Source organism: Erpetoichthys calabaricus, chromosome 1 (assembly GCF_900747795.2).
Source record: "Erpetoichthys calabaricus chromosome 1, fErpCal1.3, whole genome shotgun sequence".
Classification (NCBI taxonomy): domain Eukaryota; kingdom Metazoa; phylum Chordata; class Cladistia; order Polypteriformes; family Polypteridae; genus Erpetoichthys; species Erpetoichthys calabaricus.
In genome coordinates this window covers 251,957,859-251,984,318 of record NC_041394.2, presented here as the reverse complement: position 1 = coordinate 251,984,318, position 26,460 = coordinate 251,957,859, and the positions used below count along the sequence as shown (strand labels likewise).

Below are 26,460 nucleotides of genomic sequence, written 5' to 3'. Positions count from 1 at the left end.
TTTAAAATTTTCCATGTATATTATTTATAAAAGATTACAGTAACTACTCAATTAACATTTAATGACATCTGTAACAATTTCTTGCACTGCGTCAGTAACTATTTGTTTTCATCAATGTAAAAAAAACCAAAAAAAACACTACAAAAGACTGCATTACTTGTATTTGCATTTAATGATTACAATTTCTAACTGATTTTATCAGTGTAGAAATTTTAATGCATGCAGAATTGCAAATTATTTAAATATTTTTTATAGTAGGCTACATAGTATATTATGTATCAAAAATTGTAGTGCATTTCACAGTAATACTTTCCCTAATATTGTATTGAAGCTTAAAATTTAGGCATCATGACCACACTTGTTCCTGGTACTTTTTTTTTTTTTTTTTTTTTACTTCCTACTCCAGGTTATTTATTCAGGCCGGTAACTATCATGGATGGTCTTGGGTGATCAATCATGCTGACTAGTTGACCACAAGCACTGGTGCCATCTTACAAATTTGGACTTTGGAGAGTTATCGATAAAGATGGAGTGCCCCACTTCACATTGCATCATCATTAATAGCTGCCTCTCTGGTGCATCATGCCATGCACCACATCGAAGCAATCCTCTCCCCTGTGTAGTTGTGAAAATTTCAAAGAAATAAGGTTGGGGGTTTGAGCGGACGGACCCCTATGAACTCCCGAATGTGCCTTTGACAGTGCGGGGCGGCTTCACAATACCACACCTGTTTTGGAAGCCTCTGGAACACCACACTGTTGATAACAAATGAATGAGCCACCTGATAAGGATACAACACGAAGCAAGGGAAAGGTGCAAAAGCGCTCCAGTCAAAAATCAGTGTTCAGTGTTCTCTCTCCATCCTTAAACCTCCTTTCCTCTTTTCTTTCTTTCTCTTCTTTTTCTGTTTCTCTATTCCATTCTCTTGTCTTTGTGCTGGCTCTCTTATGTGCCTCTGTGGGTTCAACATCTCAATCATGCACCATAGGAAGCCAAAGAAGTAACTGAGACAGGCCGCACTCTCACGAGCTGGTGCGTCTTGATCCAATTACTCCACAAAACCCTCGCAACTGCATGAGCATGCACACCCATGGAGAATGAGCTGTCCAATTATTTATTTAAAACGACCCTCTTTCTGAGCCGCAGACCCAGTATACCACAGCGCCTCATTTGGCACTTCATCACTGTTCGTTGCATGTCACATATTTTTCATAAAGGATATAGTTCTTGTTGCATGGTGGGAACAACACATATTGACAAAAGACTTCACATCATGAATACATAAGCCAAAGTCCGAAGCAAACTTAACATCAGAAGGAAACTGGCAGGACCAAATTGGGATACCTCAAGACTGTATATGAAGGAACTACAAGACCACACCATGAATATGGATCAAGCTCCTTGATGACAGTAGTCAAGACACAGCAACTGATTTTTAACAAATTCCAGAACTAAACACTTTGAATTATTACAGCCACTATAAAGGTCAATATCAATAGAGATGATAGAACTTGCTACAGTTCTGTCCTCCCATCTTTAAAAGAAGGGAATGTAAAACAGTGGTACAAGCCACCAAATATCAGTACCTTCAACACCATCTGATGTGTACCAGATTGTAACAACCATCCTCAGAAAGACTTAAAAGGTACAGTTTTAAGTAAAGCTCTGGCTCATGGAGCAAATGTAGCAAAGGAAGTCCATACAGCCAGATCATTTTCCTTACAAAAAAAAAAAAAAAGCAAACAAAAACACTGAAGGACATCAAGTATTTCAGAAAAGTCCTACAGTGGATGCCCTCACATTGTAGTATTGAAGAATATGAAGAGGCAGATAGGTTGGCAAAACTAGAAGCAGATAAAGACACGGAAAAAAAATCACAATCTGTCTCGTGGAGTCTAAATTCACAGTTAGGTATTTGTAAAAAATACCACTGCCACAGGACAGTTACCATCAGTGGCCCAGACCAGACTGGTGATTCATTTTCATCTAAGGACTGAACATAACAGACTGAGGCAATACATGCACAGGGAGATGCACCTTGTGCCATTCTCCATGTGCGTATGCCTGAGAGAAGAGATTTGGCTAAAAAACAGTCCACTAATGTAGAAGCTGTATGGGCCTGTGAATGCTTTGCAGAAGACCACCAACATCATCTCAAAAGCTGGCCTTCAAGTACAAGTGTTAAACAATAAGGAGGAGGAGAGTTAAATATTTGACTTTTTAGGAAAAAGATACTGTCTGAAGAATAAGCTGAATTTAACTGTATTCACCTACAACAAATCTGATATTCCACTTTGGAATGTGTTGCATTTATCATCACAAGTAAGTTATAGTTGTGTAAATCAAGCCACAACACCTTAAAATAATTTCTACTTAAATCTAAAAAAAGTTTACATACTTTTGTGGTCAAAAAACTCCGTGTACAATGAGTGAAAAGGAATTAAGACCTACAGTGCATCTGGAAAGTATTCACAGCGCATCACTTTTTCCACATTTTGTTATGTTACAGCCTTATTCCAAAATGGATTAAATTCATTTTTTTCCTCAGAATTCTGCACACAACACCCCATAATGACAATGTGAAAAAAGTTTACTTGAGGTTTTTGCAAATTTATTAAAAATAAAAAAAACTGAGAAATCACATGTACATAAGTATTCACAGCCTTTGCTCAATACTTTGTCGATGCACCTTTGGCAGCAATTACAGCCTCAAGTCTTGTTGAATATGATGCCACAAGCTTGGCACACCTATCCTTGGCCAGTTTCGCCCATTCCTTTTTGCAGCACCTCTCAAGCTCCATCAGGTTGGATGGGAAGCGTCGGTGCACAGCCATTTTAAGATCTCTCCAGAGATGTTCAATCAGATTCAAGTCTGGGCTCTGGCTGGGCCACTCAAGGACATTCACAGAGTTGTCCTGAAGACACTCCTTTGATATCTTGGCTGTGTGCTTAGGGTCGTTGTCCTGCTGAAAGATGAACCGTCGCCCCAGTCTGAGGTCAAGAGCGCCCTGGAGTAGGTTTTCATCCAGGATGACTGCAGCAATGTACAGAGACATCTTTCCCTTTATCCTGACTAGTCTCCCAGTTCCTGCCGCTGAAAAACATCCCCACAGCATGATGCTGCCACCACCATGCTTCACTGTAGGGATGGTATTGGCCTGGTGAAAAGCGGTGCCTAGTTTCCTCCAAACGTGACGCCTGGCATTCACACCAAAGAGTTCAATCTTTGTCTCATCAGACCAGAGAATTTTCTTCAGGTGCCTTTCAGCAAACTCCAAGCGGGTGGCCATGTGCCTTTTACTAAGGAGTGGCTTCCGTCTGGCCACTCTACCATACAGGCCTGATTGGTGGATTGCTGCAGAGATGGTTGTCCTTCTGAAAGGTTCTCTTCTCTCCACAGAGGACCTCTGACAGAGTGACCATCGGGTTCTTGGTCACCTCCCTGACTAAGGCCCTTCTCCCATGATCGCTCAGTTTAGATGGCCGGCCAACTCTAGGAAGAGTCCTGGTGGTTTCGAACTTCTTCCACTTACGGATGATGGAGGCCACTGTGCTCATTGGGACCTTCAGAGCAGCAGAAATTTTTCTGTAACTTTCCCCATATTTGTGCCTCAAGACAATCCTGTCTCGGAGATCTACAGACAATTCCTTTGACTTCATGCTTGGTTTGTGCTCTGACATGAACTGTCAACTGTAGGATCTTATATAGACAGGTGTGTGCCTTTCCAAATCATGTCCAATCAACTGAATTTACCACAGGTGGACTCCAATTAAGCTGCAGAAACATCTCAAGGATGATCAGGGGAAACAGGATGCACCTGAGCTCAATTTTGAGCTTCATGGCAAAGGCTATGAATACTTATGTACATGTGCTTTCTCAATTTTTTCATTTTTAATAAATTTGCAAAAATCTCAAGTAAACTTTTTTCACATTGTCATTATGGGGTGTTGTGTGTAGAATTCTGAGGAAAAAAATGAATTTAATCCATTTTGGAATAAGGCTGTAACATAACAAAATGTGGAAAAACTGATGCACTGTATATACAGTAATCCCTCCTCCATCGCGGGGGTTGCGTTCCAGAGCCACCCGCGAAATAGGAAAATCCGCGAAGTAGAAACCATATGTTTATATGGTTATTTTTAGAATGTCATGCTTGGGTCACAGATTTGCGCAGAAACACAGGAGGTTGTAGAGAGACAGGAACGTTATTCAAACACTGCAAACAAACATTTGTCTCTTTTTCAAAAGTTTAAACTGTGCTCCATGACAAGACAGAGATGACAGTTCTGTCTCACAATTAAAAGAATGCAAACATATCTTCCTTTTCAAAGGAGTGCAAAGCAAGCAGTCAAAAAAAAAATCAATACGGCTTTTTGGCTTTTAAGTATGCGAAGCACCGCCGGTACAAAGCTGTTGAAGGCGGCAGCTCACACCCACTCTGTCAGGAGCAGGAAGACAGAGAGAGAGAGATAGAGAGAGATAGCGAGAGACAGATAAAAAAAATCAATACGTGCCCTTTGAGCTTTTAAGTATGCGAAGCTCCGTGCAGCATGTCCTTCAGGAAGCAGCTGCACACAGCCCCCCTGCTCACACCCCCCTACGTCAGCGCAAGAGAGAGAGAGAGAGAGAGAGAGAGAGAGAGAGAGAGAGAGAGAGAGAGAAAGTAAGCTGGATAGCTTCTCAGCCATCTGCCAATAGCGTCCCTTGTATGAAATCAACTGGGCAAACCAACTGAGGAAGCATGTACCAGAAATTAAAAGACCTATTGTCCGCAGAAACCCGCGAAGCAGCGAAAAATCCGCAATATATATTTAAATATGCTTACATATAAAATCCGCGATGGAGTGAAGCCGCGAAAGGCGAAGCGCGATATAGCGAGGGATCACTGTATATGTAAAGGTCTAATGTGAAGTTTATATTAAAATATTGAGTGATGATTTCTTGAATATTACTGACCTTATCCCTCAGTCACTACATGCTTTCTTCTCTCTCAACTAATTCATCTTGCCCATTCTTGTAGCTTTTCTTTTCACTGCACACCTGTCACTTCACTCTAATGATGCTTCTTTTCTGCTTTGAAGGGATGCACCTGCAGTAAAAATTAATCTTTGGACTCAAATGGTTTAAATGTACATAACGTAGCAGATATTTATCTTTTCTATATAAGTGCATTGTGTCACACTTGCTAATTTAACATTCCATTTATATAAATATTTTAAATCGTAACAGACATGCCTCCTTCAGTGCCCCTCCATAGTAATGACGTTCTTTGAAGATGGATATTACTCTCCTTGTTTTTGGCAGAAAGACAACACTTACAAAAAGATACTTACAAAATCAGGATAAATATTGATTGTACACACACATTTTATGTATTAAATGGTGAAAATATTTAAGCTTCTGACCAATTCTGTAATTTTACTGACTTACACATCCTTCACTGAAATTTTGTTCTTTATGATATTTTTATTTCTAAGCACTGAAACTTTAAATTATTTTTAAGACATTGTTTCATGATAGAAAAAAAAAAGTTAAGGGGGGAAAAAAAGTGAAATATGACATTTTGTAATTATTTATGCCTCGCAGTTAGGAGACCTGGGTTCGCTTCCTGGGTCCTCCCTGCGTGGAGTTTGCATGTTCTCCCCGTGTCTGCGTGGGTGTCCTCCGGTTTCCTCCCACAGTCCAAAGACATGCAGGTTAGGTGGATTGGCAATTCTAAATTGGCCCTAGTGTGTGCTTGGTGTGTGGGTGTGTTTGTGTGTGTCCTGTGGTGGGTTGGCACCCTGCCCGGGATTGGTTCTTGCCTTATGCCCTGTGTTGGCTGGGACTGGGTCCAGCAGACCCCCATGACTCTGTGTTTGGATTCATCGGGTTGGAAAATGGATTGATGGCTGTAATTATTTATTCCCCATAATTGAACATTTTGTAGAGCGACCTTTTGGAACATTAACAGTTTTAAGTGTTTTGGGTTAAGTATGTTCAAGCTTTGTACACTGTTCAGGAGTGATTCTGGCCAACTCTTCCAAGTAGGTTTTCTGCAGGTTGTTTAGTTGGATGATGCCAAGCATTACCACAATTTTTAGATAGTGTCTCAGATTCTCAATTGAATGGTCTTTTCTTAGGCCAAGTCAAGTTTCCTACCATGTATACATAATGAATGAACATGGGAGAATGACAATCTTACTTGTCTCCTCAGAACTGCTGATTATAATACAGTACGAACAAAGACACATACATGCCAGCACACACACAAAAAAGAAGGTTCATAATAGAGTTCTCAAAAATATCAAAATACAGTGGAACCTCGGTTTGCGAGCATAATTCGTTCTGGAAATGTGCTCACAGTCCAAAGCACTCATATATCAAAGTGAATTTCCCCATAAGAAAAAATGGAAACTCAGATGATTCGTTCCACAGCCCAAAACTATTCATATAAAAATGATTAATACAAAATATAAAGTAAAAATACATAAAACAATTTAACCTGCACTTTACCTTTGAAAAGAATCATGGCTGATGTGAGTGAGTTTCTAAACTCTTGTGGGATTCCACCCAACGGGACGACACACAGAAGAGCGTCCCAAAGCAATCGCAGTCTCCCAGCGCTGTAGCAGTTTGCCGTAAAAGCGAATCCGAAAAGATCCGCCGTCGATGGGTGATACAAGGAACATTATAAATGTGCAGGGCACAGTACTACTTGGCCACGACCATGCCTGACTGCTGTGTCTGTGTATAGGAGAATGGCAGATCCCACTACAATAAATAACCGCGCTGTTGCTGTTTCAAGCTCAATAAAGCTGGTGTTGCTAAAGTACTGAGACTCAGCTTTGTGTTTTGGGGTGCAAGACGGGGACTCGCATGTCACAGCACACACACACACACACAGTCACAATGCTGTAGTAAACAGTATATGTTCATACGGATGTTGACTACATGAGTGAGGCACGCCAACTCAGACAGAGAATAGAAGACGATTGCCTATAATCCCGCAGCGAGAGAGAGAGAGAACAACCATCAGCTCAGTTGTGATCACATGACGCTCAGCAGACAAAACATATGCATACTACTCGTATTGCAAGGCCTCACTCGTTTATCAAGTTAAAATTTATTAAAAATTTTAGCTCGCCTTGCTAAATTTTAGCTCGTTACTCGCAAACCGAGGTTCCACTGTATCAAGTATTGATTTTAACATTTTCAAATTACTTTAATACTCATTAACAGCCTACATTATGAATGCACGTCTACTTTGCCATGCCTTGAGTTGCACTCCCATTTCCATCCATGCACAAGTATTAATAAGATGGCAATCTCATCAGTGTTTCAGACTTTACCAGCATGGGTTAAACTCACCAACAGGGCAGCTGGAGTGGCATCTGGAAATACTTTGGCTTTATTACACATGGGGACAGAAAACCACAAGCTACATGTATGAATTGCAAGTGAGTCAATGCTAAAATTTTGAGCTTCAGGCATGGATGCGACACTTTTTTCCCCCCACAGGCTAAAATGTTTTTTGTAGCAAGTTAAACATTTAATAGATAAAGACAAGGAACTTTAATTATATTTACTTATGGGGCACATTTATTTTGTGCGTTTAATCTTATGGCAGCTCTCCTTAGCACTACAGGGCTCTGAATTGGGAAACTGGGCACCACTCATCATCTCCCAATGTCCAGGCTAATTTGCCCTCCATGGCATAGTCATTCTGGCCCCCAGTCGTCACCTGTCTCAAATTCTCTCTCTCTCACACACTCACTCACACACACACACCACTTCCCCACCTAACTGCTGATGTGATGTGATGAGCACACTGGCACAAAAATGACTGCCATTGCATCATCCAGGTGGATGCTACACTAAATGGTGGTTGAAGCAGCTCCCCACTAAAGAATTATTATTTATTATTAGAAGTGAAGGATGTGGTGGCAGCATCTTGCTGAGGAGTTGTTTTTCAGAATCAGGGACTGGAAGACTAGCAAAAGCCAAACAGAGCAAACTACAGAGAAATCCTTAATGAAAACATGCTGCAGAGTGCTCTGGACCTCAGACTTGGCTGAAGATTCACCTTCCAAAAAAATAATGATTCTAAGTACAAAACAATGACAACAAAGGAGTGGCAGAGTCAATTTGGTGAATGACCATGAGTGGCCCAGCCAAAGTCTAAACTTGAACCCAATCAATCATCTCTTAAGAGCCCTGAAAATAGTGGTCCATTCTTGAGGATCGACAGGGAATGGCAGAAGAAAATCCCTCAGATCCAGGTTTGTGAAGTTAGTTGTGTCATAGCCAAACTCCAGGCTGTAGTAGCTGCCAAACGTGCGTTTTGCATGGGATTTTGTATCTGCAAAACTCAGTGAAAGGATGATTTGGAATTTAAGCTTTGAGGAGTAAAAGAAAAGTACATTGCTACTTAAGGGTTTGGCCACAACATACACCTCTTTGGGGCTCTATAAATCTCACAGAAAAGGGCCTTGATGAAAATAAACCAGAAAAAAAAAAACCTGTCATTTTGAAATTCAACACGGCAAAACAACCCACGATGAGACAAAAAGATGTACTCTTAGACAAACACTGTTATTCAAATTAGCTGAGAAAATAACTCTGCCCCATCCAAGCTACAACCCCTTTCCCCAGTACTCTATATATATATATATATATATATATATATATTATATACAATACACTACCGTGGCTGTTCATTTGTCTGTCCAGGATTTTAAATCACCTGTAGCTCGCAAACCGTATGACCTATCGACCTGAAATTTGGTACACATATACAACGTGACGTCTACTATCCGCTTTCAAGGTGATGATTGACCGCCAAGGTTATTCCTCTTTTTATTTTTATTTTATTTCATTGTAGAATGAACTCTCTGCAGCAGCCAGCAGGGCAGCTGTGCAGCACATGTGTACGGGTGCCGTTCTCATCCCTACCACCTTTGCCGTAACTTCCCCTACCTCTTCATATCTTAAATTATTCTTGAGGCAGATTGAAGACTTAAGTGCCAGCTTAAGTGAAAAATTAAAGAAAACATACTAAGTAATTGGAACACGAACACTGACTTAATCAGTTTTAACGTGAAAAGATGGCAACAAAAGAAGAGCAGCAAATGCATCAACCTCTGAGCAAACAAATGCTAAACATACAGAGAAAGAGTATGAATGCTCAAGTCAAGTGTATTCACTGCACATTACCGTGCAGTGCGCCATTACTGGTAGCCTATATTTTATGTTGGACCAATTGCAAGATTGGCAAACAAACAAATAGATTACATAAAATGTATAGATCCAAAAATAATAGACACTGGACATGCTACTTTTGATGCTGGTGGAAATCCCTGGGGGTTTATTTGATTCAAACCTAGTTTTGTAAAATTTGACTTGCTTGTATGGAATGTTATTTGATTTTAATAAACTCAAAAAAATGTAAAAAAACACAAAAAGAAAATCCTTATAAAGTGTAACAAGAAAGAGTCAAGGAAATGAGTTGTTTTCTTACATCTCAAACACATGCAAAACAGGCAGATTGTGTAAAGGTGTGACAAGAGTAAGTATGGGTGTAAGAGCCATTTTCCTAGTTACAGTATATAAGATTCATAAACATTTTACTAGATGATAATGCATAATCTATGGGAGGTTCCTAAAACCCCCATAAGTAGAATTGTATTGGTATATTCTTGCCATTTCTAACAGCTATGAGTAAACATTATTCTTCAGTTAGGGACAGCCTTGCCATGTGTAAGGTGTAGAGGCATACAGTTTTAAACCATGCTTGTGCTTGCGCACATGACCGTGCCTATGCACATGCCTATGTGCTTATGGGCCTACGGCTTTTTGAGTGTGTAAAGTAACTCGTAAAACAACACTTATTTAAGTGCAGAACCGTACACTTACAGTGTACAGAAGAAGCAGCTAAGAATCTTTAAGTATATAAGAAGTTAAGAAGCTTTAAGTATAGAAAGAAGAAGTAACGAACTTTTAAGTACATAAATAACTAAAGTTTCTCAAGAAAAGCCAAGTTTAGAGAAGATACATTTTCCCCTTTTTTTGCCTTTTATTCTACGTGTGTAACTATTTTTTCTTTTATTCTTGTGTGGATTATTTCCTTTTAACTTTCACTAAATACTTTTAAAACAAACTTTTGGACTGAGAGATTTCTTTTGACAAGCGTTTTACCCGTGCTTGATCTCGCCTTATGCTTCGGCGGTTACACTAAAGTTTAAAACCTGCCTGGGATTGAAACCTGCCTAAAGATTAAAAGCTTGAAAATTGCCTTGGATTATAAAAGAAAGTAACCTGCGTGTTCTAAGCCTGAAACCGGACTGCAACGAAAGAAAGCAACAACAAATTCAAAAGACTCGACAGGTACTTTTAATCTTTGTCTTTGATTGGAGTAGGACATATTTGAGAATTGCTAGTGCTCCTCGTGAGACTGTATAAATTATAAAGGAGCTTAAACACCTAATAAAATCGTCATGGCACCTGATTCCGGCATCCAGAGGAAATATCTGCGTGGCGTGAATGAAAGTCGCTTTGAATATGACATCACAAAGGACCATCTCCATGACGACAGAAAGCCGTTCAATTCAGTGACTACTAAACTTCAATCAGAAATGGATTACAAATACAAACAAATATATCGTCTGATGAAGAACGTAAGGGATTTACAACAAAACGAATTTAACTGCGAAAAAGTAGACTTAATTATTAAAAATCAGTTCCTCAATCTGAGAATGGAATACAAAAGGTTAAGAGACGAACTTTTATCCTTCCTGAGTAATGAAGATACACGGAAAATGCCACAAAAGGATTTTGATGCTAAAATGAAAACTTTTAATACATTTATGGACTATACAATGAATTGGGTTTTTGAAGTATGTCAAAATAAAAGCCTCAACCAGCAACCTGACTTTTCCGGTAAACAATCCAGGGACTACAGAACGAAAGATGACATTTCTCCTGCAGTTTCCGCAAAAACTAAAAGTACAGTGGCTACTTCAAGTAGTGCCATCAGATCTCAAGAAGCAGCACACGCTGTGCTGTTAGCTAAAGCAGAGAACCAAAGAAAGCTACAGGCTCTACTTTTCGAGGAAGCGCAACTGAAAGCTAAGAAAAAAGCTCAGGAAACACAACGAGAAGCCGAGGAAATATAGTTAAAGGCCAAAAGAGAACAATTGGAATTGGAAGCAGCTATAGCAGAGTCTCAAGCAAAATTGAGAGCTCTTCAAAGAAGCAATCGAAGCTCAGATAAACCAAATCCTAATGTGCCTCCGAAACCAGATGTAAAAAATGAAAAGCCACAAGATGCAAGTATTCGTGACTTTTTATATAAAAAATGAAAGTAAAAACAATCCTCAGCAACCGCTTTATAATCAACAAAATAAAGCACCAGCACCTCTTCAACAATCGCTTTATGATAAGCGTCATGATCAACAGAAAGAACAGTATAAGACTCAAGCGCCTTATGTGCCATACAGAAGGATTCCAATATTTGACGGCGATCCCTTGAAATATGTGGACTTTATTGGAGCATTTGAAGTAATAGGGAATCTGCGAGATAAATTGGACTTCTTGGCACAGTTTACTGAAGGTACACCTCACGAGATTGTTAAAAACTGTAAATACTTGTCACCGTTAGGAGGTTATCAAAAGGCCAGAATGAAGCTCAAAAATCTTTATGGAAACCATCTACAGAAAGGAGAAGGTCTGAGTGATTATGTGATCTCTCCTGGCGGATATATAAACATTATGCCGACTTACAAAGCGGACAACAATTTGAAAGTAATGATAACCTTCGTACTATAGTTTCCAAACTTCCTCAAGACCTATTACTGTGGCAATGCAAAGTTCAGAGTATTGAAAGTACGGACAGCAGACAAGCCATTCTCGCCAATCCAGTGAACTTTCTGGACAAACAGACGACATCAGCTTTGGATCCCGTGTACAGCTCAGCTCTACAAAGCCATACCTTCAAGAAGGAAAAGGACAACACCGATCAAGAGGAGTATCCTTTGAAAGACGTTCCGAGAGAAAGCAGTTTTGCTACAAACTTTTCTGCTGCAGAAAAAAAAAAGGGTTACAGACTCCTCAGTCAAAACGGCGGAGACGGCTGGACGTACAAGCGGTAAGCACTGTCTTTTTTGCAATGAAAATCATGATCTTGATGAATGCAGTGCAATTCAGACACTAACTTATGCAAGTAAAATTGACTTTTTGAAATCTAAAGGCTTATGCTTTAAGTGCCTTAAACAAGGACATTTTAGTAAAGACTGTGAAGAAAAGATTAAATACCAAATATGTTCTCATTTACATCCATTCATTCTGTATATGAATAAGGAAAAAGGCACCGACGTTAAAGCCACACCTCCGAAAAAGGAGAATGCTAAGTTGGAAGAGAAGAACGTTTCTTCTGCCCATATTTCTGTTGAACCATTAGAGACTTGTACTGATACCGGGGCCGGTAAAGAGTGTGTCTTAGCTGTGACTCCAGTTAAAGTTAAGTCTGAAACAAGTGAAAAATGTGTAGAAACATATGCTCTATGTTTTGCAGTTACGTTTTGCACAGAAAGTTTGCAAGAGCAGTTAAATCTTTCTGCAAGAAAGTCCCATATCTACATCAGCACTGTAGAAAGAGACAAAGTTAATAGACAGAAATTAATAAAGTGTTCATTTTTAACTGAATTACAAGTCTGGGGGATAGAAGAAAATACATTTTTTAATGTACCAGAAGTGTACACACTGAACTCTGTACCAGTGAAAAGGGAGAACATCCCTAAAGAAAAAGATGTTAAGAAATTGTCTTATCTAAAAGATGTGCGTCAACCCCAGATAAATGCTGACCAAAAGAATAATATTGTAATTACAATTCTATTATTAATATTGTTGTTGTTAAGTACAAATACCCATAAAGTCATGGAACCATGGCAAATCATACATAGTGAAGATGAAAGACTATGCTGTAAAAACATTCCGAGGGTGGATTGTTAATGGATTGATAAAGAGCTCAGACAAAGAAAGACTGCAAAGTTATTCAGTCAATCATGTGACAATAATGGAGTTAGAACAAATGTTACTCCAACAATACAATATAGACTTTCCAGAGCACAGTTGTGAGGAAAAACAGGAAATGTCACAGGAGGACATTAAATTCATGCGCATAGCTTCAGATACTGCAAGACTAGTGAATGGACACTATTGCATTAACCTGCCTTTTAGAAATGAGACTCTTAAAGTGCCAAACAATCATTGTGTTGCAGAACAACATGCTATTGGACTTAAAAGGAAACTTACAAAGTATCCAACATTCCATGAGGATTATAAAATTTTCATGACAGACATTTTAGACAAAGGATATGCCATCAAGGTACCCACTGAACAGCTAACCCTTGAAAAGGAGAGTGTGTGGTACATACCTCACCATGGAGTATATCATCCAAAGAAAAATAAGATCAGAGTGGTTTTTGACTGTACGGCCACTTACCAAGGCTTTTCTCTAAATGAACAGTTGCTGAAAAGACCTGATTTAACTAATACACTCATTGAATTACAAGATTCAGAGAGGAACCGATTACTCTCATGACAGACATTAAATCAATGTTTTATCAAGTGAAGGTTCCAGATGAAGACACAGATCTTCTTCATTTTCTATGGTGTCCTGAAGGTAATCTAAACAATGAACTTGAGGAATACAAAATAACAGTGCATCTTTTTGGTGCTACTTCATCACCGAGTTGTGCCTCATATGCCTTAAGAAGAACAGCAGAGGATGCAAGAGGCACAGCTCCAGAGGAAGCAGTTAACACTGTGTTAAATAATTTCTATGTTGATGACTGTTTAAAGTCAGTTGCTACAGAAGAACAAACCATAAAATTGGCCAAAGATCTCCAAGCCTTGTGCTTAAAGGGAGGATTTTATCTTACAAAATGGATAAGCAATAATAGAGCACTCTTGTTGTCCATTCCTGAAGAAGACAGGGCAATAGATCAAAAAAACTTGGACCTAAGCCGTGATTTATTACCAGATGAAAGAGCCTAGGCGTTCAATGGTGCACACAAACTGACAGTTTCAAGTTCCAGGTAAAGCTTCAAGATAAGCCTGCTACAATATGTGGTATTCTGTCAGTGGTCAGTTCAATATATGACCTACTTGGATTTTTAGCACCAGTCACACTGCCTGCTAAACTTATTCTAACAGAACTGTGTAAAGAAAAATATGCATGGGATCAAGAAGTGGAGGTTATATATGTTCGGCAATGGAAAAAATGGATGGATGATTTACAGCTACTTGTGGATTATCAATGTAGACAGGTGCATTAAACCGCCTGGATTTGGTCAAATAATGACCGCACAAATGCATAATTTTGGAGATGCCTCCGAAAATGGGCATGGCACTATTTCCTACTGTGACACCCCGTGTAGTGGGAATTAGGAACACCAGCCTACACTCTAGGTGTCTAGTATGTGGGACCGAGCATGACCAGGATGATAGTGTAAGACAGGGAGACACGGACACAAAAAAGGGTTGGGTTTTTGACAAATAAAGTGAGGTTTTATTTACAGGTGCACTTAACAAAAATAATGTCCTGCAGAATTTATATATCAACACACAGTTCAATACTGCAAAAGACACCCAAAAAAAAAACAGTAACTAAATGAAGCTCAAAAATAGTGGCTATATACAAAAATAAACAGTGCACCAAAACCCATAACCCAAATAAATACCTCCACCAAAATTACTCCAGAGATATTTATACATGAACAAATATTTACAAAAACAAGGCACAAGCCGTAATGCTTGGTAAATTCAAGCTGTTCTACCGAGTACCTTTCTCCAAGAAGATCTAATCAGAAAGGAACCAACCTCTATGGGCCATGAGTCCCTTTTATATTCGGCGCCCTTGTGCCAACCAATTAAGCTGTCCTAAGTCATCTCGCTACAAACACGCGATGACGAGAACGCGTCTGCGAGAAGTGGCGTCTCCTGCCCTGCAAAAATACTATAATAGTTCAAGCAGCCGGCTTTTGAGACGCAAACTGCGCTTCTGCCTTAAGTTAACGTAAGCATTTAAATTTTCACGTCCTTCCCCTGAGCTACTGCCCTGACAACTACACACATGGGATCCCTTTTCTAAACCGCGGTAAACTAATACTACGACGCTTCACCCTTTCTTTTACTCCTTTAGAGTTATGGGGTCGCGGGAGGCACACGCAGGAGTGGAGGACCAACAATGCCATCCCGGCCGGTTAATGGCAAGGCTGTCTCTCCATTCTACATGAGACCTACCGCGACACTCTCCAAAAGGCGCTAATGAGGTCAGTGAAGATGTCTATCTGCATTCTATAAAAAAGAAAAAAGACAAGTTTCCTTTCTTTATACAGTGGAACCTCTAGATACGAGTTTAATTCGTTCCAGCACTGAGCTTGTATAGCGAATTTCTCGTATCTAGAACAAACTTCCCCATTGAAAAAAATGGAAATCCAGTTAATCCGTTCCACACCCCAAATATATTAACATAAAAATCAATTTTCCTAACAAAGAACACTGATAAATTATATATACTGTAGTCTACCTTTAATAAATAACACTGGTAAATAATATAACTGATTATTAAAAGAATCAAAACAGGTGTCCAAAGTGCAGTAGAGCATTCAATAAATCTTTAAATAAATAATCCTTAAAACAGTTGTGAAGTGGAGGTTTAAAATACACAAGAATAACAATCCTTTAACACGAGGTTAAAACGTCAAAAGGATGCAGTCTTTAAAAAACAGATGACAATCCCCGGTGCTTCTTCTCTGTTAGCGTCTCACCTGCGGGCTCTGCAACAGGCGAGACACTCTTAATGCAGCTGACCTTCTCTACACCGTCCTGCTTCAGCTGTTTGGCTCGCCTGTTCAGCTACACGCGAGCCTGCACTCACTCGCTAGCTCTCCCGCACCGCCTGCCTGCCCTCTCTCTCTCTCTCCTCTCTTTTCTTTTCTTTTACTTCTTCTCCCCCTTAACCGGCTCACGCTTCTCTATATATGCGGGGAGGACATGGCAGCTGCAGCCCATCAGCCACAGGAACAATCATGGATGTGGGCAGTTTCCCACCTGTGCACTTAAGTGAGAAACGCAGACACCGCAGATCGCGGCTCGCAACTGCTACCACGCCCCCTCGCTAAGCCGCGAGCTATACCCACAGCCTGGCTCGTGGCTCGTTACGCGAGCCAATGCTCGCATTTAGATCTGAATTTTTCGCTCATACTTTCCTCGTATTTTGAATTTCTCGTATACAGAGGTGATCGTATCTCGAGGTTCCACTGTACTTTTGTTTGTAATAAACAGTTAATGCCTCTCAACACTGCAGAGGACATTCAACAAATTTTATTTAATTACAGGTAATGCCAGTAAGGCACATTACCACACACCCTCCCCCTCAAGACTTCAGGTCGTATGTGCGGGATAAATAATCTGCCACTAGATTCTTTTTCCCAGCAACATAACGTAACTGAAACCTGTATGGCTGGACTGCCAAATACCAGCGGGCCACCCGAGCATTAGAATGCCTCATCTTTTGGATCCACTGCAATGCTCGGTGGTCGCTCTCCACAATGAATTCGTTGGAAAGAAGGTAATACTTTAAGCTGTCTACAGCCCATTTTATTGCTAATCCTTCCTTCTCTAAGGTAGCGTACTTTTTCTCTCGGTCAAACAGCTTCCTACTAATAAACAAAATTGGCCTCTTCTCTTCACCCTCCCCCTGCATCAAGGCTGCTCCTAAACCTTCCCCAGAGGCATCAACCTGTAAAACAAAAGGTTTCGCAAAGTCAGGACAATGCAATACAACATTTTTACAAAATATCTTCTTCAAAGATTGAAAGGCATTTTCACATGACTCTGTCCAATGGATGTTTCGTGGTGCAGATCCTTTAAGCAGGTCGGTGAGGGGCGCTGCAATCTTAGAAAAATTGGGAATAAATCTTCTGTACCACCCCACCATACCAAGGAATGACCGTACCTGGTTCTTGGTTCCAGGACGCGGACGATCCTTTATAGCGGCCATTTTGTCAATTTGGAGTCGGATCAAACCGCCCCCTATGGTGTACCCAAGGTATTGCACTTTTTTTTTTAGCAATGACTGTTTTTTCAGGGTTAACAACAAGTCCAGCTGTTTTTAACCTATCAAACACATCCGCCAGGTGTTGTAGATGTTCTTCCCAGGTCTTACTGTACACAACAATGTCATCTATGTAAGCTCTAGTGTACATCTCTGCTCCTTGCAACACTTTGTCCATGAGGCGCTGAAAGTTCGCTGCAGCTCCATGCAACCCAAATGGCATGGCCGTGAACTGGTACAAACCTCCGGGAGCCCTGAAAGCGGTAAGAGGTTTTGCCTCTTCTGTGAGTGGGACCAGCCAATAACCTTTGCAAAGATCAATTGTTGTTAAATATTTTGCAGGACCTAGCTGCTCTACTAGCTCGTCCACTCTAGGCATTGGGTAGGTATCGAAAGCTGAGATGGCATTAAGCTTACTGTAGTCCACACAGAACCTCATCTGTCCATTCTTTTTAGGAACGAGTACCACAGGACTACACCAGTCACTCACTGAAGGTTCGATGATGCCTAAATCTTTCATCTGTTCCAGTTCCTCTCTGAAAACCTCTTGTAGGAGTGCAGGGATCCTACAATATGTTGTTCTCACAGGACCTGGGGAGGTAAGGCGAATATCATGATGTATTAGAGGAGTCTTACCAGGCAAAGATCCAAACAGACCCTCTGGAATCAACTGTTGTACTTCTGCACTTTTTGTCTCTTCTAGATGCTCCAATGATGGTCCCACTTGGACTTCTCTGCATGATGGCAAGTACTGCTCCTCCGATTTCTCTTCCTCCGGAACGCTACGAATTAATAGCTGACTGGAAGGGTTAGTATATTCTTGCCACGGTTTCAGCATATTAATATGAAAAGTCTGCCTTAATTTCCTAGGATGATCAGGCATATCAATTTCATAAGTGACAGGACCTTTTTGAGCAACTACAGTGTATGGCCCTTGCCACTTGGCTAAAAGACTGCTCTCTGAAGTAGGCAATAATAATAGTACCTTCTGTCCAACTGTAAGTTTTCGGTCTCTGACTGCCTTGTCATACCACGCTTTCTGCTTGGCTTGTGCGTTTTCCATGTTTACTTTTACAAAGTGTGACAAGTTGGCAAATTTTTCCTGCAACTTAAGGACAAATGTTAGATACAGAACTGAATCCCAAAATGTGCTATCTCCCTCTAGGGTTTCCTTTAGCACAGAAAGGGGTCCTCGCACATGACGACCATACAACAGCTCAAATGGAGAGAATCCTGTAGATGCCTGGGAACCTCCCAGTAAGCGAACAACAGGTATGGTAGCCATTAGTCCCAATCTGATCCAGTCACGCTAACAAATTTCCTCAACATCTGTTTTAGAGTGGCATGAAATCGCTCCACTAGCCCATCCGTCTGTGGGTGATAGGAATTCGGGGGTTAAGGACCACACCCTGACAAACTATTCACCTGTCTTATCAATTTTGCTGTTAGGTTGGACCCCTGGTCAGTTAACATTTCTCTTGGGATCCCCACTCTGGCAAATAGCTGTATTAAAGCCCTCACAATGTTACTTGCATTTGTCTTTTTCAGGGGAAAGGCTTCTGGAAACCGGGTTGCGTAGTCACACACCACTAAAATATATTTATGTCCAGTGTGGCTATGTTCAACAGGACCCACAATGTCAACCGCTATCCTGGAGAAAGGCTCTTCCACTACAGGCAAATGTATTAGTGGAACTTTGTCTCCTCTCTTCACTGGTCCAACTTTCTGACATTCTGCACATGCTTTTATATAATTTGTTACATCTTTAGACCATCCAGGCCAATAAAAATGTCGTGCTAGCCTATCGGATGTCTTTACTTGCCCCAAATGACCTGACCAGGGAATGCTATGGCTAATCTGTAACACTTTCTCCCTCAGACTAGATGGCAACACCAGTCTCTGCACATAGTCATCTTGATGATACAGGAGGTCATCTTTAATAATAAATTTCTCTCCCGTCTTAGACTGCGAACCCTTTGTGGCCTTGTCAAAACAGACGCGCAGACTGGGGTCGTCCCGCTGAGCGGAAGCCACATCGCTCGGTAAGTCGCTACTGTTTCCTGTGAGATCCAAAGGCAATATGAGCTCACCCTGCTTCTGGGGAACGCCCCAGAGCTTCTCACGCCTTCTCTGACTACGGGCTTTACGGACAGTGCCGGTCTTGTCAGCTTCCCCAAACGGCAGCACATCCAAGCCATCCTGGGCGTTTTGTTTTTGCCTTGCCGCCTGGGCTCTTGTGACCATCAGAGTCTCCGCCTGCAGAGTACCCTGTAAGAGATCTTCAATCCCCGGCACGTCCAACCCTAGTAGAATTGGGTAAGGCATGTTGTCTAATACGCCCATGGGATAACTCATAACCCAAACCTTGAATCTCCAGGTTCACCCGGACCAGAGGATAGGTGACTTCTTCACCATGGACACACCTCAATACTACCTGCTGACCTGACTGTACCACTTGGTCGACCAAACAAACAGTCTTTTCTCACCAGAGACTGGGTGCTTCCTGTGTCTATTAATGCAGGGTACAGTTTACCTGCCATAGAAACCCTCAGAATCTTCTCCCTGTTCTTAAAAGGCGTCTTCTTTTCAGGTAGGGGGCATGGAACAAAACAAAGTTTTGTCTCCTTTCGTTTGTTTGGACAAAACTTAATTAGATGGCCTTTCTGTCCACAACCATGACACAACCAACCTCTCCTATAATCTGGCTTTGTAGGTGGGTTGACTAAACTCATAGGACCACGACCCATTTCATCCTGAGACATACCTGTGGGCTTAGCTCTATTTCTGGGCCTCTGGATGACTTTATCTTCCTTCCGCAGGTTCCTTGGACGATGGGCAGCCAGGAACACCTCAGCCAGCTCCGCTGCTTCTTTGGAAGTCTTTGGCCGATACTCCTCTACCCATGTACGTATTTTAATGTCAAATACCTGCAAAAGTTGTTCTAACACAATAAAGTCAATTATCTGGTCTATTGAGTGTTTCTGGGGTTGTAACCATTTAGTGCATAATTCCTTCAGTAGTGTCAGAAGTTCTTTGGGAGACTGACCTTCCTCCCATTCCAGAAAACGGAACCTCATCCTGTACGTTTCGGTGCTGATCTCATACTTCTCAAGGATGGCAGCTTTTAATGAGTCGTAGATCAGGGACTCCTCTACTGGCATGGCCAAAAATGCTGCCCTGGCCCCTCCTGTAAGCAAGGGAACGAGACGGATTGCCCAATCTGCTCTTGGCCAGTCACACACAGTAGCCACCCTTTCGAATGTTGAAAGGTAATGTTCTATGTCCTCGGGCTCCTGGAAGGGCATCAGACGAGGGTATTCCCATGTTCTTACTGAGGCTCCTCTACTTCTTTCAACAGATTCATCTGGGTTGGAGGACTGTGACTGTTGCACCAAATTCACCTGTCCTTGTAGCTGATTGAACTGGTGCTGCAGACCTTTGAATTGCTGTTCCAATCGTTGGTCTGTGTCTTCCTGCACAGCGATGAATTGTCGCAAAAGCGCCTCCACTGCACGGATATCCCCAGTGGCTTGAACTTCTTCCCCTGCCTGGGCTGCTCCGGAGACAACTCCTGTATTGCAGTCTGGAGTTCCAACGCCTTGAAGCTTCTTTGGAGCCATTCTGCCAAAAACTGTCTTCGTCCGTACTCCAAAATCAAAAATACTGTCTCACTTTTACCACACCTGATCGGATCCCACCGCTGCCACACAAAATGTGACACCCCGTGTAGTGGGAATTAGGAACACCAGCCTACACTCTAGGTGTCTAGTATGTGGGACCGAGAGTGACCAGAATGATAGTGTAAGACAGGGAGACACGGACACAAAAAAAGGGTTGGGTTTTTGAAAACTAAAGTGAGGTTTTATTTACAGGTGCACTTAACAAAAATAATGTTCTGCGGAAGTTATATATCAACACACAGTTCAATACCGCAAAAGACACCCAAAAAAAACAGTAAGTAAATGAAGCTCAAAAATAGTGGCTATATACAAAAATAAACAGTGCACCAAAACCCATAACCCAAATAAATACCTCCACCAAAATTACTCCAGAGATATGTATACATGAACAAATATTTACAAAAACAAGGCACAAGCCGTAATGCTTGGTAAATTCAAGCTGTTCCGCCGAGTACCTTTCTCCAAGAAGATCTAATCAGAAAGGAACCAACCTCTATGGGCCATGAGTCCCTTTTATATTCGGTGCCCTTGTGCCAACCAATTAAGCTATCCTAAGTCATCTCACTACAAACACGCGATGACGAGAATGTGTCTGCGAGAAGTGGCGTCTCCTGCCCTGCAAAAATACTATAATAGCTCAAGCAGCCGGCGCGCGCTCGCGCACATAGCTGTGCCGACTTTTGAGACGCAAACTGCGCTTCTGCCTTAAGTTAACATAAGCATTTAAATTTTCACGTCCTTCCCCTGAGCTACTGGCCAGACAACTACACACATGGGATCCCTTTTCTAAACCGCGGTAAACTAATACTACGATGCTTCACCCTTTCTTTTACTCCTTTAGAGTTATGGGGTCGCGGGAGGCCACACAGGAGTGGAGGACCGACAATGCCATCCCGGCCGGTTAATGGCAAGGCTGTCTCTCCATTCCACATGAGACCTACCGTGACACTCTCCAAAAGGCGCTAATAAGGTCAGTGAAGAGGTCTATCTGCATTCTATAAAAAAGGAAAAAGGCAAGTTTCCTTTCTTTATACTTTAACTGTTTATTACAAACAAATGCCTCTCAACACTGCAGAGGACCTTCGACAAATTTTACTTAATTACAGGTAATGCCAGTAAAGCACATTACCACACCTACCTCCTTCTGACTAACAAAGAAAATGAGAAACATTGTTCTTTTCCAATGGAGAAATCAAGAGTGGCACCACTAAAACCTGTCACTATACCAAGATTAGAACTTACAGTAGCAGTGGTAGCAGTCAAAATGGACAAAATGTTAAAACAAGAACTACAGATTCCCCTGCAAGAGTCCATCTTTTGGACTGACAGCACCACAGTACTAAGGTACACTGCAAATGAAAGTGCACACTACAAAACTTTTGTTGCCAACAGAATCGCAGTGAAAAGAGAGCGCACACAACCCTCTCAATGGAGGTATGTCGCATCTTCACAAAATCCTGCAGATCAGGCATCAAGAGGATTAACAATAGAAAGCTTCAACAAAAGACTTGGATATAAAGCCCAAACTTCTTGCTACAGTCAAAGTACAAATGGCCTAAGAGACTGGATGAAGTGGACCTGTCTACTAGCGACGATCAGGAAATCAAAAGGTGTGTAGTAAATTTTGTAAGTGTAGAAGAAAAAACTGAACCAGTAAAAAGACTTGTAGAGTATTTTTCAGAATGATTCAATTTAAAGAAAGCAGTAGCATGGTTCATTAAGTTCAAAGAAGTGCTAATGTGTCTGAAAGAAGAGAGAAAGGTAATTCAATATACAGTCAGTCAGTCTGGACGCAGCCCAGAGAAACAAAAGACACTAATCTCAGAACATATGAAGGAATACAAATCAACAATGAGGCAAAAGCCATTGTCTCTAAATGACTTGTCTAAAGCAGAAAATGAACTTACCCAGAGGAAGTTAAAGCCTTGCACAAAAATCAGCTTGTAAAGAAAGGTAAAATCAACAAACTGGACCCAGTCCTGCCAGAAGGAATATTGAGAGTTGGAGGAAGACTCAGCAAATCTGCTATGCCAGAAGAGGCAAAACACCCTGCAATTTTTCAGAAGAATTCACATATTGCTACTCTCATTATGCAACAAGTTCATAAAGAAATTGGACATTGTGGGCGTAATTACAAGATGCTACACCCTGTAACTCCTGGGTAAAGGGTCAAGTCATCAAGACAATGTCAGATGCAAATGGGGCAGTCAGAAGAGTTTGTGTGCAGACCAAGACCAGCACACTGGAAAGACCTGTGAACAAACTGTGCCTGCCCCAGGAAGCAGCAAATGATTGAAATGATTAATTTTTCTTTTTGCATGCTTAATTTTAAGTTTCTTAAGCTTAGTGTTTGTGTTTCTACAGTAGAATTTAAGTTTGGTTTAAGTTCAGTATAGTAAAGGCTCTTATTAAGTAATGATAAAGTAATTGATTTCTGCCCAAGCATAAACAATTAGGGGCCAGATGTGTAACAGCCATTTTCCTAGTTATATAAGATTCATAAATATTTTACTAGATGACAATGAATAATCTATGGGAGGTTCCTAAAACCCCCATAAGTAGAATTGTATTGGTATATTCTTGCCATTTCTAACAGCTTTGAGTAAACATTATTCTTCAGTTAGTGACAGCCTTGCCATGTGTAAGATGTGGAGGCATACGGCTTTAAACCGTGTTCGTGCTAGCGCATGTGACCATGTCTGTGCACATGCCTATGTGCTTATGGGCTTTTTGAGTGTGTAAAGTAACTCGTAAAACAGCACTTATTTAAGTGCAGAACCGTACAATTACAGTGTACAGAAGAAGAAGCTAAGAATCTTTAAGTATATAAGAAGTTAATAACCTTTAAGTATAGAAAGAAGAAGTAAAGAACTTTTAAGTACAGAAATAACTAAAGTTTCTCAAGAAAAGCTAAGTTTAGAGAAGATACATTTTTCCCTTTTTTTTGCCTTTTATTTTATGTGTGTAACTACATTTTCTTTTATTCTTGTGTGGATTATTTTCTTTTAACTTTCACTAAATATTTTTAAAACTAACTTTTGGACTGAGAGATTTCTTTTGACAAGCGCTTTACCTGTGCTTGATCTCGCCTTATTCTTCGGCGGCAACAATGGGTGTGCATAGGAACTTTGCAATGGATTAACACTCTAGCCAGGGTTAGTGCTACCTTTTTGGCAAATGCTGCTATGGTAGGCTCGGTCTAAATAGGATATTAAAATGGATCACCTGGGTCAGGAAATAAAGGGATGTATGTTATAGTTGTAAGGATTTATCAGATAATAAACCAAGGACTAATTCATCTAAACAGTGGTTGTCAAAAAAATATGCTACTGCTCAATTTAAGTGATGTCAACAACAAAGCCTATTAAAGCATTTGTTGAAGTTCTTCCAATAAAATTCATTGATAAAGTAAATAGAAGTTTTTCCTGTTGATTTGTGTCTGGCCAATCAGAGTTCCCCATTAACATTTAGCAGTGAAAAGCAGCAGTGTGTGGATAGCACAGTCGCAGTTTCTTTCAACAGATGCTAAATACCTGGCAAGAACTACATAAACAGACGCTGCACAGATGCAATTTTTTTAACTTTGTACTAACAAGTCACAGGTCCTGCTGTTAATGAATCCCAAAATCACTAACGTTACAATGCACTGGAATGTCAAGCTTTTCTATGTTTTCTATGTGTAATCAGCCATCTCCCATGTACCAGTTTGTTTTTTATATTCACCTGCCTGATTGCCATCCAACTGACAATTACTGTTCTCAATTCAAATGGAAGCTGTCTTATTGAAGTGAACCAATTCAAGGTGAGGGCTGCCTTGTTTCTGTCAATATGGCACTGATTCACTTGTCAATACCTACCTTGATAGACATTTTGTTTACTTATATGTTAAGCTTTGGCATCTCCTGATCAAGAATCTGTTGCCTCCCAGTTTAAAATGCTGTAACAGTTTGAAAGCAATTCTGGGTGTGCAACTTTCTTTCCCATGCCTAACAGTTGCCCACAGATCTTGAACTTCATTATAAGGAAAAATGTCTAATAATTTCTAGTGCATAGGTATCTGATCTCACCAACTTTAAAACAACACTGGTCCTCAAGCAGGCAGAATAATTGCAAAGTCTGACAAAATACCTTATATCATAGATGTCAAACTTAGAACCTGCAAGGCCACTATGGTTGCAGGTTTTTGATCCAAGTACATTATTAATTAGTAACCAATTATTGCTGTTAATAAAACCTACTACTTTTGGGTTAATTTTACAACATTCCAAAACCTTACTTGTTTCTAGTAGCTGAACAATAGTAAGATGCAAAGAGAGCCAAGACCACCTAATTTGATCCATTTACATGCATTTCAATAAAATAGCTGTACAGAAAAAAAAAATATGGATCTACCGGTTTATCAAATATAGATCTGTTCTGGTTCATAAGAAATGTTAATGGTGCTCTCAGAAAAAGAAAAACCCAACAGTTTTGGAAATGACCAATCTGGTAGAATGAGGTTACTAAGAAGCCACAAATTAAAGAGTATGTTTTATTAACAGCTAAAATTGTCATGTAATGAAGAAATCGGTTGCAGCAAAATAGTTGCCATCCAGGAACAATGTTTGAGAACCCTGTGTTACCTGGTCACCTGTGGGCTCACTTTGCATCTCTTTATTGCTTAACTGCTAACATATGAGAAAAGAAACACTTACCGGTTTTGTATCTTAAAAAACCACACACTTTTCACTGGTCAGTAGTTGTATGTGTGCTGCTACGTGACAACATTTTGAAGAAGCTGAAAATGACAAAGGCAATACCCTGTACAGCCACTATACTACAACATACTGAAATACAATACCAATCAACCAATATGATGGCGACATCAGAAAATCAGCTTGTGAGACTGCTCATATTTCTGACAACACAGAAATCCTTTTGACTGTACAACACCCCAAGCGTAAGATGCAACTGTGCATCATAACACTGCTCAAACTGCACATGAAATGACAGATGACAAATTGAGCTTCAATTCTTGCCAAAAATCACATCGTGTATGCCTGCCTTAAAAGTGAAAATCAGTGAATATAGAAAAGATGCAGCAGATCACAAAAAAAGATCCTGTAGCTGACAAACTGAAAAAGAATTATTTCAATCTTATTATTTATATGGCACAAAGTTAATACTATTCATTTTAATTTTTACAATTTAAAAAGTATTATTTTATATACTTTATCAGTGATGCATACATTTGGACATGCACTTTATGTGGAGCAACCACTGCATAAATACATATACATAAAATGCTGGATTTAAGTCTTACTATACTGATCTTAATCTCACACATGATAAATGATGACAGTATATTGCCTTAAAAGTAAAAATCTAATTCAGAACCTGATTATCTTTTTATTGACAGAAATCAGAATCCATTGAATATAACAACTAATGCAACTTTATTTCTAATACTGTACAGCATTTCTTAATTTTATTTAATATTACTTAATTTTACAAAGGTATATTAGCAAACCAAGACATACCTTCTTTGCCAAGCCATTTTGTGAAGTCTGTAAGAGTTTCCCATTGTGTTGCATTCATATGAACATGCTCTCGATTACTGATGTACTCATTGTATACAATATTATTGTGTACTCGCTTTGTCCCTAGAAACATGTATTTGAAAAGGTATTAGACATTTTCAA

The 26,460-nt window shown here is 40.3% G+C and overlaps 1 protein-coding gene across 1 annotated transcript in view; it reads right to left on the bottom strand.

The window, feature by feature from the left end:
- The window catches only part of kin (Kin17 DNA and RNA binding protein), a 77,613-nt gene that overhangs the window by 36,478 nt on the left and 14,675 nt on the right, over window positions 1–26,460 (bottom strand). Inside the window, exon 4 of the mRNA XM_028813999.2 lies at window positions 26,299–26,421. Coding sequence (XP_028669832.1) covers window positions 26,299–26,421 — 123 coding nt within the window. The remainder of the gene's footprint in view (window positions 1–26,298; window positions 26,422–26,460) is intronic.